The sequence below is a fragment of the Zea mays genome, chromosome 1, assembly GCF_902167145.1.
Source record: "Zea mays cultivar B73 chromosome 1, Zm-B73-REFERENCE-NAM-5.0, whole genome shotgun sequence".
In the NCBI taxonomy this organism is placed as follows: domain Eukaryota; kingdom Viridiplantae; phylum Streptophyta; class Magnoliopsida; order Poales; family Poaceae; genus Zea; species Zea mays.
Window position 1 is genome coordinate 204,992,983 of NC_050096.1, and position 14,939 is coordinate 205,007,921.

At 45.2% G+C, this 14,939-nt stretch overlaps 1 protein-coding gene across 2 annotated transcripts; it reads right to left on the reverse strand.

Moving 5' to 3' along the window:
* Positions 1-3,349: 3,349 nt before the first annotated feature.
* On the reverse strand, positions 3,350-12,762 carry LOC103643160 (ubiquitin carboxyl-terminal hydrolase 17-like). Of its 2 annotated transcripts, none has more exons than XM_035960414.1 (11): positions 11,221-11,292; positions 9,699-10,614; positions 9,538-9,620; positions 8,492-8,577; positions 8,249-8,411; positions 7,219-7,339; positions 6,934-7,091; positions 5,141-5,225; positions 4,748-4,963; positions 4,306-4,367; positions 3,350-4,199 (listed from the first exon to the last, which is right to left on the reverse strand). In XM_035960414.1, the coding sequence occupies exons 2-11, from the start codon at positions 10,455-10,457 to the stop codon at positions 3,572-3,574; spliced, it is 2,361 nt and encodes a 786-aa protein (XP_035816307.1). In that variant the 5' UTR covers positions 10,458-10,614; positions 11,221-11,292; the 3' UTR covers positions 3,350-3,571. The 2 variants fall into 2 exon arrangements, with proteins under 2 accessions (XP_035816307.1, NP_001313626.1); NM_001326697.1 differs by lacking the exon at positions 11,221-11,292 and adding an exon at positions 12,170-12,762 and having other exon boundaries at positions 3,390-4,199.
* Positions 12,763-14,939: the final 2,177 nt, after the last annotated feature.

Consider the following 14,939-nt stretch of genomic DNA (forward strand, 5'->3'; position numbering starts at 1 on the left):
CCCTCGGCCCTCCTGTACGCGCGTCTCCCTGCCCCCCGCCGCGGGTATCCTCTAATTGCAAACTTGAGTCTCTATTTTTACTCCTTGATTACCATTGCATGGTGTGTTGTTGCTCCAGTTGCAACGTTTGTTGCTTGTTGATTGCAACTATGGGTATCCGCTAATTGCAAACTCATGATTGCGTGTTGTTCTGCAGGATGCAAACATACTTGATGTGTTTGTCCCCAGGGTGCGGCAAACATTTGATACAAGGAAAGAAGCCTACCTCTTTTACCTTGACTATGCAAAGTTGGCTGGTTTTAGTGTCAGGACAAAGAGGTGTAATTGCAACTGCTGGTGTGGTGTGATTGCAATCCCGCATTAGGTGTGATTGCAATTGTTGTATAATTCTACCCAAATATCTGTTAAAAAATGTAAACAAAATGATTGCAACTGCTGGTGTGTTGTAATTGCAACTACTGGTGTGGTGTGGATGCAACTGCTGAGTTGCTCTGATGTGATTGCAAAAAATATGATTGCAACTGCTTGTCTGGTGTAATTGCAACTACTGGTCTGGTGTGATTGCAACTTCTATATAACTAGATGCAACTGCTGGTCTGGTTTGAAAATTGTAGCGTTCTGTCGGGAGCGTGCGGGAGGGACGAAGACGACGCGTCGGTTCGGCCTGGGTGGGGCAGTTGGCTCGGACCAGGTGCTCCTGGCGCGTAGGTTCAGTCTGGATGCATTCTCTATATTGAATGCACCCAAGAAGCCTACCTCTTTTACCTTAACTATGCAAAGTTGGCTGGTTTTAGTGTCAGGACAAAGAGGTGTAATTGCAACTGCTGGTGTGGTGTGATTGCAACCCCACATTAGGTGTGATTGCAACTGCTGTATAATTCTACCCAAATATCTGTTAAAAAATGTAAACAAAATGATTGCAACTGCTGGTGTATTGTAATTGCAACTACTGGTTTGGTGTGGATGCAACTGCTGAGTTGCTCTGATGTGATTGCAAAAAATATAATTGCAACTGCTGGTCTGGTGTAATTGTAACTGCTGGTCTGGTGTGATTGCAACTTCTATATAACTAGATGCAACTGCTGGTCTGGTTCGAAAATTGTAGCATTCTTTCGGGAGCGTGCGGGAGGGACGAAGACGAAGCGTCGATTCGGCCTGGGTGGGGCGGTTGGCTCGGACCAGGTGCTCCTGGCGCGTAGGTTCGGCCTGGGTGCATTCTCTATATTGAATGCACCTAGGTGTAATATATAAATACAGTATATATATACATATACTAATTATTAAGGCTATAAGAGTAGTCTGCCATTCTGTGTTGTTCCATCATTCTCTGTTCTGCCTTTCTCATTCATTGTTATGCCTTCCCATCCCCTCACCCCGCAAAGCTCATTCCCATTCCCCGTACAATCCATGTCTAGCTAAAATGCAAATGCCAGTAGTAGCTACCACTACACCACATGTGTGTTTATGTCTACATCTATGACAGAAAACACATCTACTATATCTCTCCCCAAACCCACCTGCTACCCTTGCACAATGCGTAGTAGTAGATAAGTATCACCGAGATTCTTGAATTATATTTTTAGATGGAGAGAGTAGTATTTAAAGAAGAGCCTTGCATGCAATTTCTTTTGTTTGAATAATGTTTTCAACTTAAATTCCTTTTTTACATGCGTGACATTTATTTTTCGTAATATTTTTTCCCATGGATCTGACTTGTGAGTCATTTTCATAAACCAACACCAAACATGAATCCATGTTTCTTACTTGGAAACTCTGAACAAACACCATTAGAAGGAGGCACTCGCGTTGGTGTCGCTTATCGACGACGAGAAGAAGCTTGGCGACTGCCAGTTCGACCTCTAGAAGCAGTTCTACGTGGCCACATGCGCTGCTATGTACAACAAGCTCCAGCGCAGCCGCCACTTGGACGCGGTGCAGAGCGGCTGTCAGGCATTGTCCATCGTCAAACAGAGAGACCTCATGGTCGTTGCCAACGTCGGTGACTCTCGGGTTGTTCTGGGCACCACATCCGACAACGACGCCATCACGCCGTCTAGCTCATCGTCCACCTGAAGCCCAACCTGGCACCTAAGTCGCTACTGACCGGCCATAAATTCTTGTGCGCTGGGACGACGGCTGTTGCTGACGTTGTGTGAGTGTCCTCGAACATGATGTATGTAGAGTAGTAGCGCATCCGGTGGTGCAACGGCCAGTGGTACTACCTCGCTGATGAGTCCGGGGTGCACTTTGTTTGGCAGGCTAGCCAAGAGTCATCGGTACTTAGCATGTCGCGCGCGTTCGACGACTACTATATCGAGGACTGTGGCGTCATCTTGACGCCGGAGGTGACGCAGAGGAGGACCGACAACAATGACCAGTTCGTCATCCTCGCCACCGTCGGGGTAAATTTTGTGTCGGCCTGCCTTTAGTTCTCTTCGCAAACACACACTTGCCTTTTTGTTTAAGCAAAAGTGTATGGTGGTGCGTGCCTGATGACTAACGATGTATGAGGGAATTTCTTCTGTCATGTGTGGAGCGTGCTCTCCAATGATGAGACCATGCAAATCATGTCATATATCGAAATATGCATGATACTGATGGTTGCAATGTAGTGGTGAAACAGATAGATTAAAATAACAAAATTTATATATGGCCAGGATTACAAATTGATTATGAAACCTATTCTCGTAACAGTATAACACATATTTTGTATATAAGTTATCGTAGTATACTGGTATTATATATTCTCATTGTAAAGTACGGGCACTCAGCTATATATATATATATAGTCAACTAAAAGCCTATACATAGAATATCTCTTTTACGATACAAATTGTACATTTAATACTTGTCCATCTCTTTCTCTAAGGGTTTTGAAGTTCGCGTGCAGCTTACTCTCAACCGGCTACCAACCCGCCTTTTCTCTCTTACATGGGCTCATTATACTTTGCTCTAAACCGAACTTCACTCTCCCACGGTTCGGTTTGCTTTTACACTGGAGCTGCTCTACGATCACCTTCTCTGTCACCGCTGACCTCCGACAGTGTGACAACCAGCTGGAATTTGTGGGTGTGGGTGTCCAGAAGCACGTGATGCATTAGGCCACCCCATCAGATGATGGGCCCCAACGATCGACCGGATCAGCTTATCCGATACTGGTCCTGGCCATCACTTGGCCCATGCAATCAACGCGGCTGCAGAGCTACGAATCACCCCCACCCCATCCCGTTTGAGCGGTGACAGGCCCCACAGGTTCCAGACTCTGTGCTTGTTTAATGAACTTTTGGATTAATCGTCCTATGATCTACTCCGCCGATCACATGCAAAATGCAACGTTTTGTTACAGGTTCCTCGGAACTATATCATCAATCTAGGCATTTAACTTTTATGAACTACGACATTCCTCTTCCCTTTTTTACACGTTTGCAGCGAGATACATATTACAGGCTACATTACACTATTTATTTCTCTACAGACTACAGCCCAAACCCTGCAACATCAATAAAATGTCTGGGCGGTCCTGTCCCTAGATGGTCTTCTCAATAAAACACCGCCCCTGGTTTGCCCAGGGTCATGTTCGCTCATCGCTCCTATCTAACTGCCTATACTGGTCTCTTAACGTACTGTTCGACGGCTGTTTACTTCTGTCAGTGTATAACAAGGACGGGCTCTCATCGCCCTCAACCCAAAGCCCACCGGGACCGCCGCCCTGAGTCCTGTGCTCAGCGTAGGTACCCGCGCTGTATGCCTCCCGCCCCGATGAGCTGGCATTCAAGCTGGACCTCGAACGGGAATACGTCGGATAGCCACCCTCCACAGGTGTCCCCCCTCCCACGCGGTACATCTGATCAGCGGCTCCGAACACGTACTCGTACTCCTCGGTGCTTGTCGAGTTCCTCGTGCTCTCGCTGCTGTCGGTGCTGTGCGACCCTGCGTCGGAGTTGCTGAAGAGGGATGAACTCTCGCTAGGGCTCGGAGAATCTGAAGGCGAATATGGTGCGTATCTATATTCGTCAAATGCAGCATGTGTGGCGTCGTCGTCTTCCGCGTCGTCGCTGTGCCGCTGGCCAGCTTGGTGCCCGTTGAAGGAACCTCCTCGCCATGTTGGTCCTCCTGGAACCACCCTCTGCTTGGCCTGCTTCGGGTGTGCTGGGTCCGACATAGCCTGCCTAACAGAGCTTGGTGCCCTCGGTGAACATCTGATTTAATTAGAACGGGAATTAGGATGTCCTGACATAAATCCTCAGGTATACACACCCGGCAAAGTGAGTGAAACAGTTAAAACAAGAGAATCCCAGTAATTACCTTGCATACAGCAGCATATAAGCACACTTTGACATGACATTGTCCAGAGATACAGGTTTCACCTGCAAACGACAAACATACCCGTTATTAATTATTTAGGGGGAGCCAAGTTGTAACCCATCATAGTTGGCTTTCAAGCCAGATGAGTATCAGTTAGGGGGGCTCAAGTTTTGACGTATAATCATTGCTCAGTATTCCAACAATATGCAGAATCTGGTCACTATTCTAGTAAGATGCAAATTGTGATAATAGTTTCATATTCCCAAAGACTATAGATTCATTTGTGGTCACCAAAATCGTAAGGGGCTGTTTTCAAGGAACTTTCGTAATTTTAGTTCATTTTTGCACTAAATCCTAGAAATTTGGATCTCAAAATCACCATTCCAAACATGCCCTAATCATGAGAGCAGAACCATGACATGTCAACAAAGAGTAAGCATACCTGGCTGTCGTCTGCCTTAAACCACTTTCCCTGTGTATCTTTAACATAACATACATAATGGCCAGAGAAGGCAGCATTCATGACATCATGATGGACAACCACTGCATAGAGGCTGTAAACTGGCGATATGTCATCAGTATCTGGGTTCATATAGCGAGCCAAGTTGAGGGTTTCTGGAAATCTGATGGCTTTGCTGATCTTTCCAAACTTGCCAGACTGCACATAAAAGGGCGCTGTTTAATGTATCTCAACAAAACTCGATTCCTACGAAATACATGAAGCTAAAAAAGTTTCACTCTTCTACATGAAGTTGCCATCTCTATTGCTAGGACAAGGTTCATATAGAACTTTCGAAATGTAAATATTAAATGACAACGATAATCTAGATAGTACCTGATATCTTTTCAGTGCAATAGTCAGAATATTCGGTGCTTCTTCTATTGTCAGCTTCTTTTTAGCACGCTCATAGGATTTGCATCTGAAAAGTCAGAGTAGAGCTAGGAGTGAGAATTTGGCCAAAGAAGAATTGCGTACATGGACTGAAAGAGAAGTGAATCATTAAATTAATACATTACTATTACTAGAGAGTGAAATATACTAAGAATGTGATAGTAGACTGTTTTTCTTTTCTTTTTCCTCGAACACGCAGGAGATCTGTGCATCTTTGTATCGAAGAGAGAAAGAACAATCCGATACAATCATACAACACAAACCCCTTATCTCACTAGAGAATAAGGGGTTAGCTTAAAAGACTAGAAACAACAAATACCTTGAATAAAAAACTAATAGTGTGTTTGGTCGACATGTCCAACAACTATGTGTGGCAGAGATGCGTATGTTGCGCTTGATATGTGGCCACACAAGGAGAGACCGAGTCCGGAATGATGTCATACGAGAGAGAGTAGAAGTAGCGCCAATTGAGGAGAAGCTTATGCAACATCGTTTGAGATGGTTTGGACATATCCAACGAAGACCTGAAGAGGCACCAATGCATATCGGAATAATTAGGCGTCCCGAGAATGTGAAGAGAGGTAGAGGTCGACCAACCTTGACGTGGACAGAGGCTGTGAAGAGGGACCTGAAGGAGTGAAATATTGATAAAGAGCTCGCCGTGGATAGGAAGGGGTGGAAGTGTGCAATTCACGTGCCAGAACCTTGATTTATAGTTTCGCTTTTCCTCCTTAATCGTTTGACCTTTTCTTGTGCCCATTTAGATCTTGCTGGTTCTTGTGGGTTTTATCTCTTTTATGTGTTTCCCCGTTTCGTCGTTTTTCGGTTCTCCTTTGCCTTTGTTTCCCCTTTTTTCTTTGGGGGTTGAGCTCTGAGGTTTTCATACGGGGTTTCATCTCTAGCCTACCCCAACGTGCTTGGGACAAAAGGCTTTGTTGTTGTTGTTGTTGTTGTTGTTGTGTTTGGTTTGAGGAATGAGGTAGTCCATCATCTTCTCAGTCCTCACTTTTTTGTTTGGTTTGTGGAGTGGAATGAGTTGATCCATTACCATTTCATTCCTCATAAACTAATAATTAGTAATAATATGAGGAATGAGTTCATTCTATCAAATTTGTGGAATTGACTTATGATGCACCACCTCATCTAGAATGGATTGACTCTTCAAACCAAACACCCCCTAAGGGCTTGTTCGTTTGTGCCGGATTGATGGGTCCGAACGATTCTTAACCGGATTGCTTCTCTAATTTATATAAACTTTGATTAGGTGGAACGATTCCGGGTGCAATCCGACACAAACGAACAAGGCCTAAGGAAGACCCTAGCCTGGACAAACACCTAGATGGATTTTATTATCAAATTTACTAGCAAAATTGTTCAACCCTTCAGATTCTTTTAGGAGGCCCTTAGAAAAGGAATTCTTTTTCTTTCAATCATTTTCAACATCTAAAAAATGATTGCCATGACGCTAAGAATATAATGATGCACAAAAATGTTATTTGCCCTTTGATGACATGACAAGTTCTGGAATCTCTAATTCACAATAGCAACCAGAACAAAAAGATATGAAGGAAACTATCCGTTCTTTCCAAAGTCAAGAGAAGGTGGCATTGAAGTCCTTTAGTAGTCTTAATGATTCAGTGAAAAAAGCTTATGGTCTGCAGATAAAATTAGCAGAAAAAGGCACAAGACATGAAGGTCAGATGAAGAAAATAGAAGACCAAGAGCCGTAACAAAACCTGCTGCAGTGATATTTGTTTTCTCCATCCAAGACTTCTGTGGATGTAAAGCGCACGAGTGCCTCACCGAGCGAACTAATGTCACCATCTATTTCGACAGTAAGATCCAACATGGGCTCACACTGTTCAGAACTAACATGGCACCTTGAGCACTTGATCTAGGAACAAATAGAAGAGGAAAGAATAATCAGTAGGAGTGTAATAAATACTAGCTTCACCACATAGCTAGTCTAAGGTAACTGAATATATCAAAATAAATAATTGTAAGCTCTATGCAAAGAAAACCTTAGACCGCAGATATCCACCAAATATCAATTGCACAAGAGTTGTTTCTTCCGCTGACTGAAGAACACCTCCTTTTCTAGCTTCCTTCATGCATACGGATTGCATAGCATCAATTGCATACCTGTAAACAAATCAGGTACTGTTCTTTCAATAAAAGTAGGGGCAGTGCCTTCGTACTATCCGGATCAGGTATTGTTGTTCCATCAAAGAACTCCCACATGTAAATAAGATAGCTAAGCTCAACTACATTTTTTTATTAATGCGTGAGAATTACTACCTCCGGTCACAAAAAACTTGTCACATATGAATTAGATGGTCTTCGATGCATATTTTTTTTACCACTAATATCTTCTAGATTATATTCTTAAAGTTCTTCAAATTTATGACGATTTGCAAATTTTCCAATATAAATCTAAATATACACAGTAGCTTGCATATCTTCAAACTAAATGATTTACGCCAAATATTGTCCTAAATGACATGTTTTTGTGACTGGATGGAGAACAGCAAATAACTACTGTGGATCCATTGTTCTATCGAGTTCTCTTAAGTAGTGATTCCTATAGCATTTGCATAGTTTGGAATTTTGAATGGCCATATAACTGTTCGGGAAAATGTGTTCAAACTAAGTAATGAATGGTACTGCAACTTGCATTTGTTCAAAGAGGATAAGATCAAATCAAGACATCATAACTGTGAAGCAATTTGCTTGTGTTACAAAATTCAGCCCCAGAAGAACATCTAAATAAGCCATTAGGGCAAAAAAAAGCTCATCCACATGTAAAACAGCCCAAAACATCTAATATACAATTGTTTTTTCTTCCATCCACACATAGATCCATAATAATCGGCCACTTAATAGCAAAACCTAATACATTCAAAACTAAACTATCATGAAAACCTCTATATTCAATAATTTCCACACTTTTCTGCACATACATTCTATATAAGTATGAGCTGCTCCAGCTTCTTGGAGCATCAATTCTAGATGAAAAACAAAAAACATAGAAAATAAATAATGCTGCCTTACCTAAGAAATTCATGAGCATCTTCTTGTTTACCAGGACCAAAGCTACTGCCAATGTCATTCAAATGAGAGAGTATTCCAGTCGGTGACAAGGCAATCTTGCGTCGTTTGCCCTCCACAATGAGTTTTTCAAATTCACACATGAAGCACCATCCGTTTTGAGAACCTACAGCACATGAGGTATTATACAAATACTCAAGCACATAGTGAAAATGTAACGTGACACACATAGTAGTGGAGAATTACAGTTTTTTGAGTGAAGCCCTTCCAAAAGATATGTTGTGAGTGGTCGAGTAAACATCAAACACTGAAAAACAGCATTTGCATAGCAACTGCAAAAGAAAACATGGATTACACAAAACGAACAACAATATTTCACTAAACTTAAGTCTAGTTAAAACAACTCATTTAGCCTAAGCTCTATGCAATGGAAAGAAAAAAGATCGGTATTAATACAAATATACTTGGCTGAAGCTGTAATCTGCCTCAAAACGTCATCCTCTAATTAATATGCACCCTTGTTTTCAAGTCGTCGACTAGTCGTCCGGTCGGTCATGGGAGCTCGACTTGGGGACCCGGTTCGACTTTTCTGGCAAGTCGGGCGACTTGTCAACGACTGGAAATTCTCAGTCGACTAGTCGTCGACTTGGTCTGGCAAGTCGGCCGACTTGTGCCCCAATTCAGCCCAAAGGCCCATTACACAACATATTTTCTTGATTTGGGAGAAAATGCAATGGATGATCTTGATTTAGGAGATATTTAGGGTATCTACTATCTAGTATCTATCCAGCTGCAGAAGCAGCTTAGCTATCTAATGGAGCTTATTTCCTTTCAAGTTTGAACTATGTTTTCTTGCTATTTGTTTTCCATTTTAACTATATGGCTGTTATGACTTGTGAGTTTGACTTATCGCTGATTTGGTTCAGTTTGAGGCTTCAAATGAGGTAAGACTTGCTGTTTATTTCAGTTTAGTTTAATTTCAGGCTTCAAATGAGGTAAACCATGCTCTTTCTTCTTATATAAATGCTATATTGTCTATATGAAGCCATTATATAGGCAAACAGCCACTATATCGGCAAGTCGACGACTAGTCGACTGACTTATCGACTAGTCACCAAGTCGGTATCTTATCGACTTGAAAACCTTGATATGCACAAAGCAGACTTTAATGGAAGTAAATCACAAATATTCTTGGAGCATACACTTAAGATCTTACAAAAGGCAGATGCATAAAACCATAATGAGCAAGCACATGTATGCATGTCAGTTGACCTTCCTACTCTTACTTTTACCTGTTACCGAGGTTATGAAGACCAAAAGGGTGCAACTCAACCTTGCTGTAGAGCTTCACAAAAAGTTCATATGGGAAGAGAGTCTGAACAAAAGAAAACTATTAGCAGATACAAGAGAAATAAAAAGATGCTACATACAGAGAGATATTCAATTATCTTACCGATTCTGATGGATAATGCCTCACAACTTTTGGTGCAGTTTGCTGCCTGACCATTTTCTTCAGAGATGTTGCAAGGTTATTTGTTGTTGAGCCTGACCTATCTGAAGGTTTAAAACTTCTGTCAGGAAGACTATCTGCTACTTTAGATGAATTATTAGGTGTAATAGAAAGACTCCCACGAACTGAAGTGGCTTTGTCAACAGTCAATGCAGATGGCACAGGTTTCGTGCTCTGAATGCTGTCATTCCCAGCAGATTTTGTTTTAGACCTCTCAAGTTCTACATGAATAGGAGTCCTAGAACTTTTGGACTCCAAGACAACAGATGCAGCTGCGTGGGGAATGCTACTGTCTTCAAGCTCCCTGGTACTGCTTGTCTGAGAACAATCCTCAACAACACTGGCATCCTTAGCTCTTTGGTGTTCCTTGGAATGATTGCAGAATTCTTCGTTTACAAAACTGCTATGACCATTAATGTTTGGTGAAGAAGAATGAGAGTTACATGGCAATGCCTCATTTAAGTCCACGGTGGAAGAACCATCTTCAACAAAATTTGCATGTTTGATACTTGATCCCATCTTACTACTGTCAACAGACTGAATGTTTTGATCAATTTCAACTGTGCTGTTGGACTTATGACCTCCAGGAATCTCTGCACTGGTACATACTGCTTCAGAAGGCATATGTTTACTTTTACCATTTGAACTCTTCAAATCATGGTTTGCATCAGAAGTTTCAGATCCAACAGCTGGTTTGTTCATTTGAGCATCCTGTTTAACACCAACTGATGCATTCTCTTTGGCAGATTTTCCCACTTCAGCCTTTTCTTCTTCATCATCAGGCCTAGTATTAACACTTGGTGGATGGCATTCATCTTTGTGACCTTGTCTCCAGTGGGCTATCTGGCATTTGAAGGAACTGCAAAACAGTGTCATTCAAGTTTAGAAGCTAAGAAAGTCAACATCATTTGCTAACCCACGGATGTCCACACGATTTCACCCAGAAAAAAGAAACAGCAGGACCTTTCCAGCCACACATCACTTCACCTCAAAACTCATGCTATGCTACTAAATGAAGTGTAAACATCCCTGCAACACCAGAATGGATGCATGCCATTCCCACATGGCACATGTTCCTTTACTCTACCACTTGTTCCTATTTTATTTAGGCAATGTCCAACACTACCATTTTAATGACTCTAGGGAGTAACGAATGCCATCCATTCCACAGAAGATGTATGCATGCAAATAAATGATTGAAAAAAGGATTAGCAAGTAAAAGACAAATCTAGAAATACATCGTGTAAACTTGCAGAAAAGCATATGCATGATAGATCTACAGCATACTGGCCTCCATATCCTATCCATCAAAACAATTTCTCCACAATTCAAGAGTCTTGAAGTTCATAGGTAGATAGACAAATATGGGATGATGAGGTTCAGTGCATGTCATTTTTTAGTTAAAAATTGTAATAAAATATTAACTGTGTGGTATTATTGTAGGTTAGCTGGTGCATTGACTCACCGTCAAACAAGCATATCATGCACAGTACTTCCTAATGTCAAATACTACCTCAGGCTCACTATACTTGCTTTAGCCTCGTCAAATAATAGCTTCAAAATACTTGTTACACAACTTCGAGGTAACTTTGACCCATTTTTTGGCATGGTCCCTGAAAACACACTTTGATCATTGATTATATTATTGTTATATGTCCAGATCTAGTCTGGTACTCCAGTAGTATACTAGTATCGCATCACACATCCACACCCACACATAGATGAAAATTACTTAGATGTATAAGTAATTAATAATATGGAATAACTAGGTTTATGAACATTTCAGCATGAGAATAAAGTATGAATCATTTTCTGTCACATAGTCGAATATACAAACAGATCAATACCAAGTATTTTTGTCCATGAAATTGGTGACCTTGAGGCATGTAAAATAACATGCAAGTTACTACGAGAAGGTTACACCATAGCACATGTTGTGGCCTAATTTGATAAAAGAAAATACAGATTAAATTGGCAGGAACCTAGATTCTAAGTGGCAGAGACATGGAGACAGGGATGTGAAACAAACTGTTGATTTTGTAGGTACAAGCTATCAGGGACTCCGAGAATATGATATCCATCCAAAGCTCTATCGAATCCGAGTTTCTGTGAGGAATCAGCAACGCTGTGCATCGACCCAAGGTTATCGAGCGACGATTTAAAAACGGCCATAAGGATTAAATGAGGGTTAGCAGTGCCCTAAACCAGGGTAGCGTTCCCAAAGGTTTGGTGGAGAGTCTAAATTTTGTGTAATAACTAAAAAAATGTACCAATTACAGGACCCAATCCACTCCAAAATTGTGCAAATCACGTAGTATCTATGTTCCCACAAATTCCCCAATCACTGGATGGAATTAAACAAACTGGAGACTGAATCAGGGGGGCGGTGAAGGCAGGGATTCGCCCGCACTCACCAGTACTTGACGGCCTTGCACTGCTTGCACCTGAACGTGGTGGGCCTGAAGCACACCGCACAGACCCCCTTTGCCCCCACGGACGGCTGCGGCTGCGCGTCGAACTCCTCCTGCGCCGGGACCGGGACCGCCACCGGCGGCGGGCCCCACTCGGGCGCCCCCGCGGCGTGCACGACGCCCGGGAACAGCTCGGAGTAGTAGGCAAGCGCGGACTCGCGCTCCGCCAGCTCGGACTCCTCGGCAGCCAGCCGCGCGAGGCGGCGCACCTCCTCCCTCCGCGCCGCGGCCCGGCGCCAGCGGCCCCGCACCAGCAGCGCCACCGCCGGCACCACGACGAGCGCCACCAGCGCCAGCACCAGGGCCGCCGCCGCCGCCGCCGAGGACGACTCCGCCGCCTCCTCCATTGGGCCCCTGCAGCTCCCCTCCTCAGCCCGGTCCTCCTCCCCCTCCGCGCATAGATCTCGGCCCCGCCGCTCCTACTCGCCGGATCCGGGCCCCGATTCCCACCTAACCGGCGCAAACGCAAATCCGCTGCGAAAATTTCCCCCCTCCCTCTCAGGTTCGGGTTCGTTCCGTGCCTGGTCTGGTCTTGGGAAGTGGCGCGCGCAGAGGCAGGCCAGGCTGCAGCGGCAATGAAGGAAGGCACCAAGCAGCAGCCGGCGGGCAGCGGTACCCGTTTCCGGTCCGCGCACGCTCCCGAGGAATAATTAGACGACTTGTGGAGGGGGCGAGGTGCAAAAGGTGCTCGACGACGAGACAGGCAGGGAGACGGAGACGGGGCAAGTAAGTAAGGGCCTGATTGGTTGCCCGCATATAGGCCAACCAGGCTCACGGTATGCGGTCGTAGTGTGTTTGGTTGTAGGTTGCATCCACGTAACTAGGCGCGTGCTACTTTGCCGCTTGTTTGGTTTGCCGCATATGCATCAGCGCATGTGTCTCGCGATGCAAAAAAGGAGCTCGGGCCAGGCTCTAGAGATGCGACCAAAATCTGCGCATCTGTGGAGCCAGGCTCACGCGATGCACAGCCAGGCTGCCGCGGACCTGGCTCGCTCGGCCATGCTGCCTAGATACGGCAACCAATCAGGCCCTAACGGTACCGGCGGGGCAGCACAGCGGCGCTGACGCGCGGTACAAGAAAGGAATGGGTTCCGACTTCCGACGGACGGGACGGGACCGTGGGCTCTGGTTGTCCGTCCGTGCGTACGAGCGCGCCTGGCCGTCCGATGGGCCTCATCAGTTGGGTCCTGGCCGTTGATGGGATTTCTTTCCGCGGGGGCAAGTCCTCTGCTCGGACTCGGAGCAAGTGCTTAGTTTCCGCGGGAGAGGAAACGCGGGAAACTGTGTGGCGGTACCCGCCATTATTCCGGGGGACCCCACGTGCAGGCTGACGAGCGGACCCCATGCGAGATCTTGTCATGATCGATTTGTTTCCTCTTTGATTGGTGAGGTCTGTCTGGCTGAGTTTCTGATGGATATTGCGTGTTTATTGGAGTGCTAGTATCTCGGTGAAGGTACTTTTTTTATGAGGAAACTTCGGCAGGCCGATCTTTTCCCATTGTGTGGTTCCTTTGTGTCACGTCACTTGAGACGAACCTTAGTATTCTGATGCAAGTCGTTTCCTGCCAACATTCGGTTCCCATCCCCCCATGCTTAATGCGTCCAAAAAAAATAAAATCTGGTGACCTTCCAACTAGGCAAATGATCGTCCAGAAAAAGGTGACATAGGGATTATAGGAAGTTGATACAAGTGAACTTTGCCGACAGAAACTAGGCAGTGTGTGTTCACCGAACCAGGCCTCCATTTTCCAGCGACTTTTGCTCCACCCACCCAACAATTTCCGTCCGAGATTTTCCGCGTCCTAGGTTGGATTGGACTTGCTTGGAGTTGCGCGCGCGGACCAAGCGTCAACTACCGCTACAGAGAAACGAGTAGAAGCAGCATGGCCGCACGCACGGGCGCAAGCGTGTGAGGCAGGCAAGCCCAACAGACGACCGATGCCGGATAGGGGCCATCCTCCAGGCCCCACCTCCTCCTTTTGAGTCAGCGTCGACCGCGTGCGCTCGACGACGACGAGTGTCGCCGGCCCGACCGCGTCGTACTAACCGTGGAAGCTGCATGATGTAGTGTAACATATATCAGGTATCTATCTATGTGTAATACGAATCTTCTTCTTTTACACAAAAAAAATGTGATATACGTTATATATAGCCGTTAGCTAAATTCGAAATCAGATGTTTTGTCGTCAGTCACGCATGCGCCGGCCGGCCGTGGCCGGGGGAGTTGGTCGGTCGGAGCCATCGGGCGCAGCGGTCGGCTGGTGGAGGAAGGGATGGCATATCATATGTGATTTGTCACTTGGCAGGCGTGCCCGTCGGTGGATGGAGCCGGGGGTCGGAGCCGTGACGACGCGGCAACACAATCCACAAAGCAAAAGTGCATCTCGTACTACTACTACACGCAGGCACGCAGCAAGGCAGCAAGCGCGCGCGCGGCTGATTCTTCCGTACCGGCTTCGACTGGCTGGCACACGCCGACGCCGGCCTGCTGAGTGCTCACGTTGACGCGTGGCCCGCCGCCGCGCTGGCGTCAGATGGGCTTAGGATTTACAAGTAAGAAGCAGCATTCTGCGACAGACGGACGACGATGATGCCGGCGTTGCATTGCGATCCTCCCGCGCGCCATCGAGTTCTCTGCGCGCGTGTCGGTGAAAGATACACAGTGGGGGCGGGGGGCAGAAGCGAGACTGCGAGAGAGAGAGAGAGAGAAAAA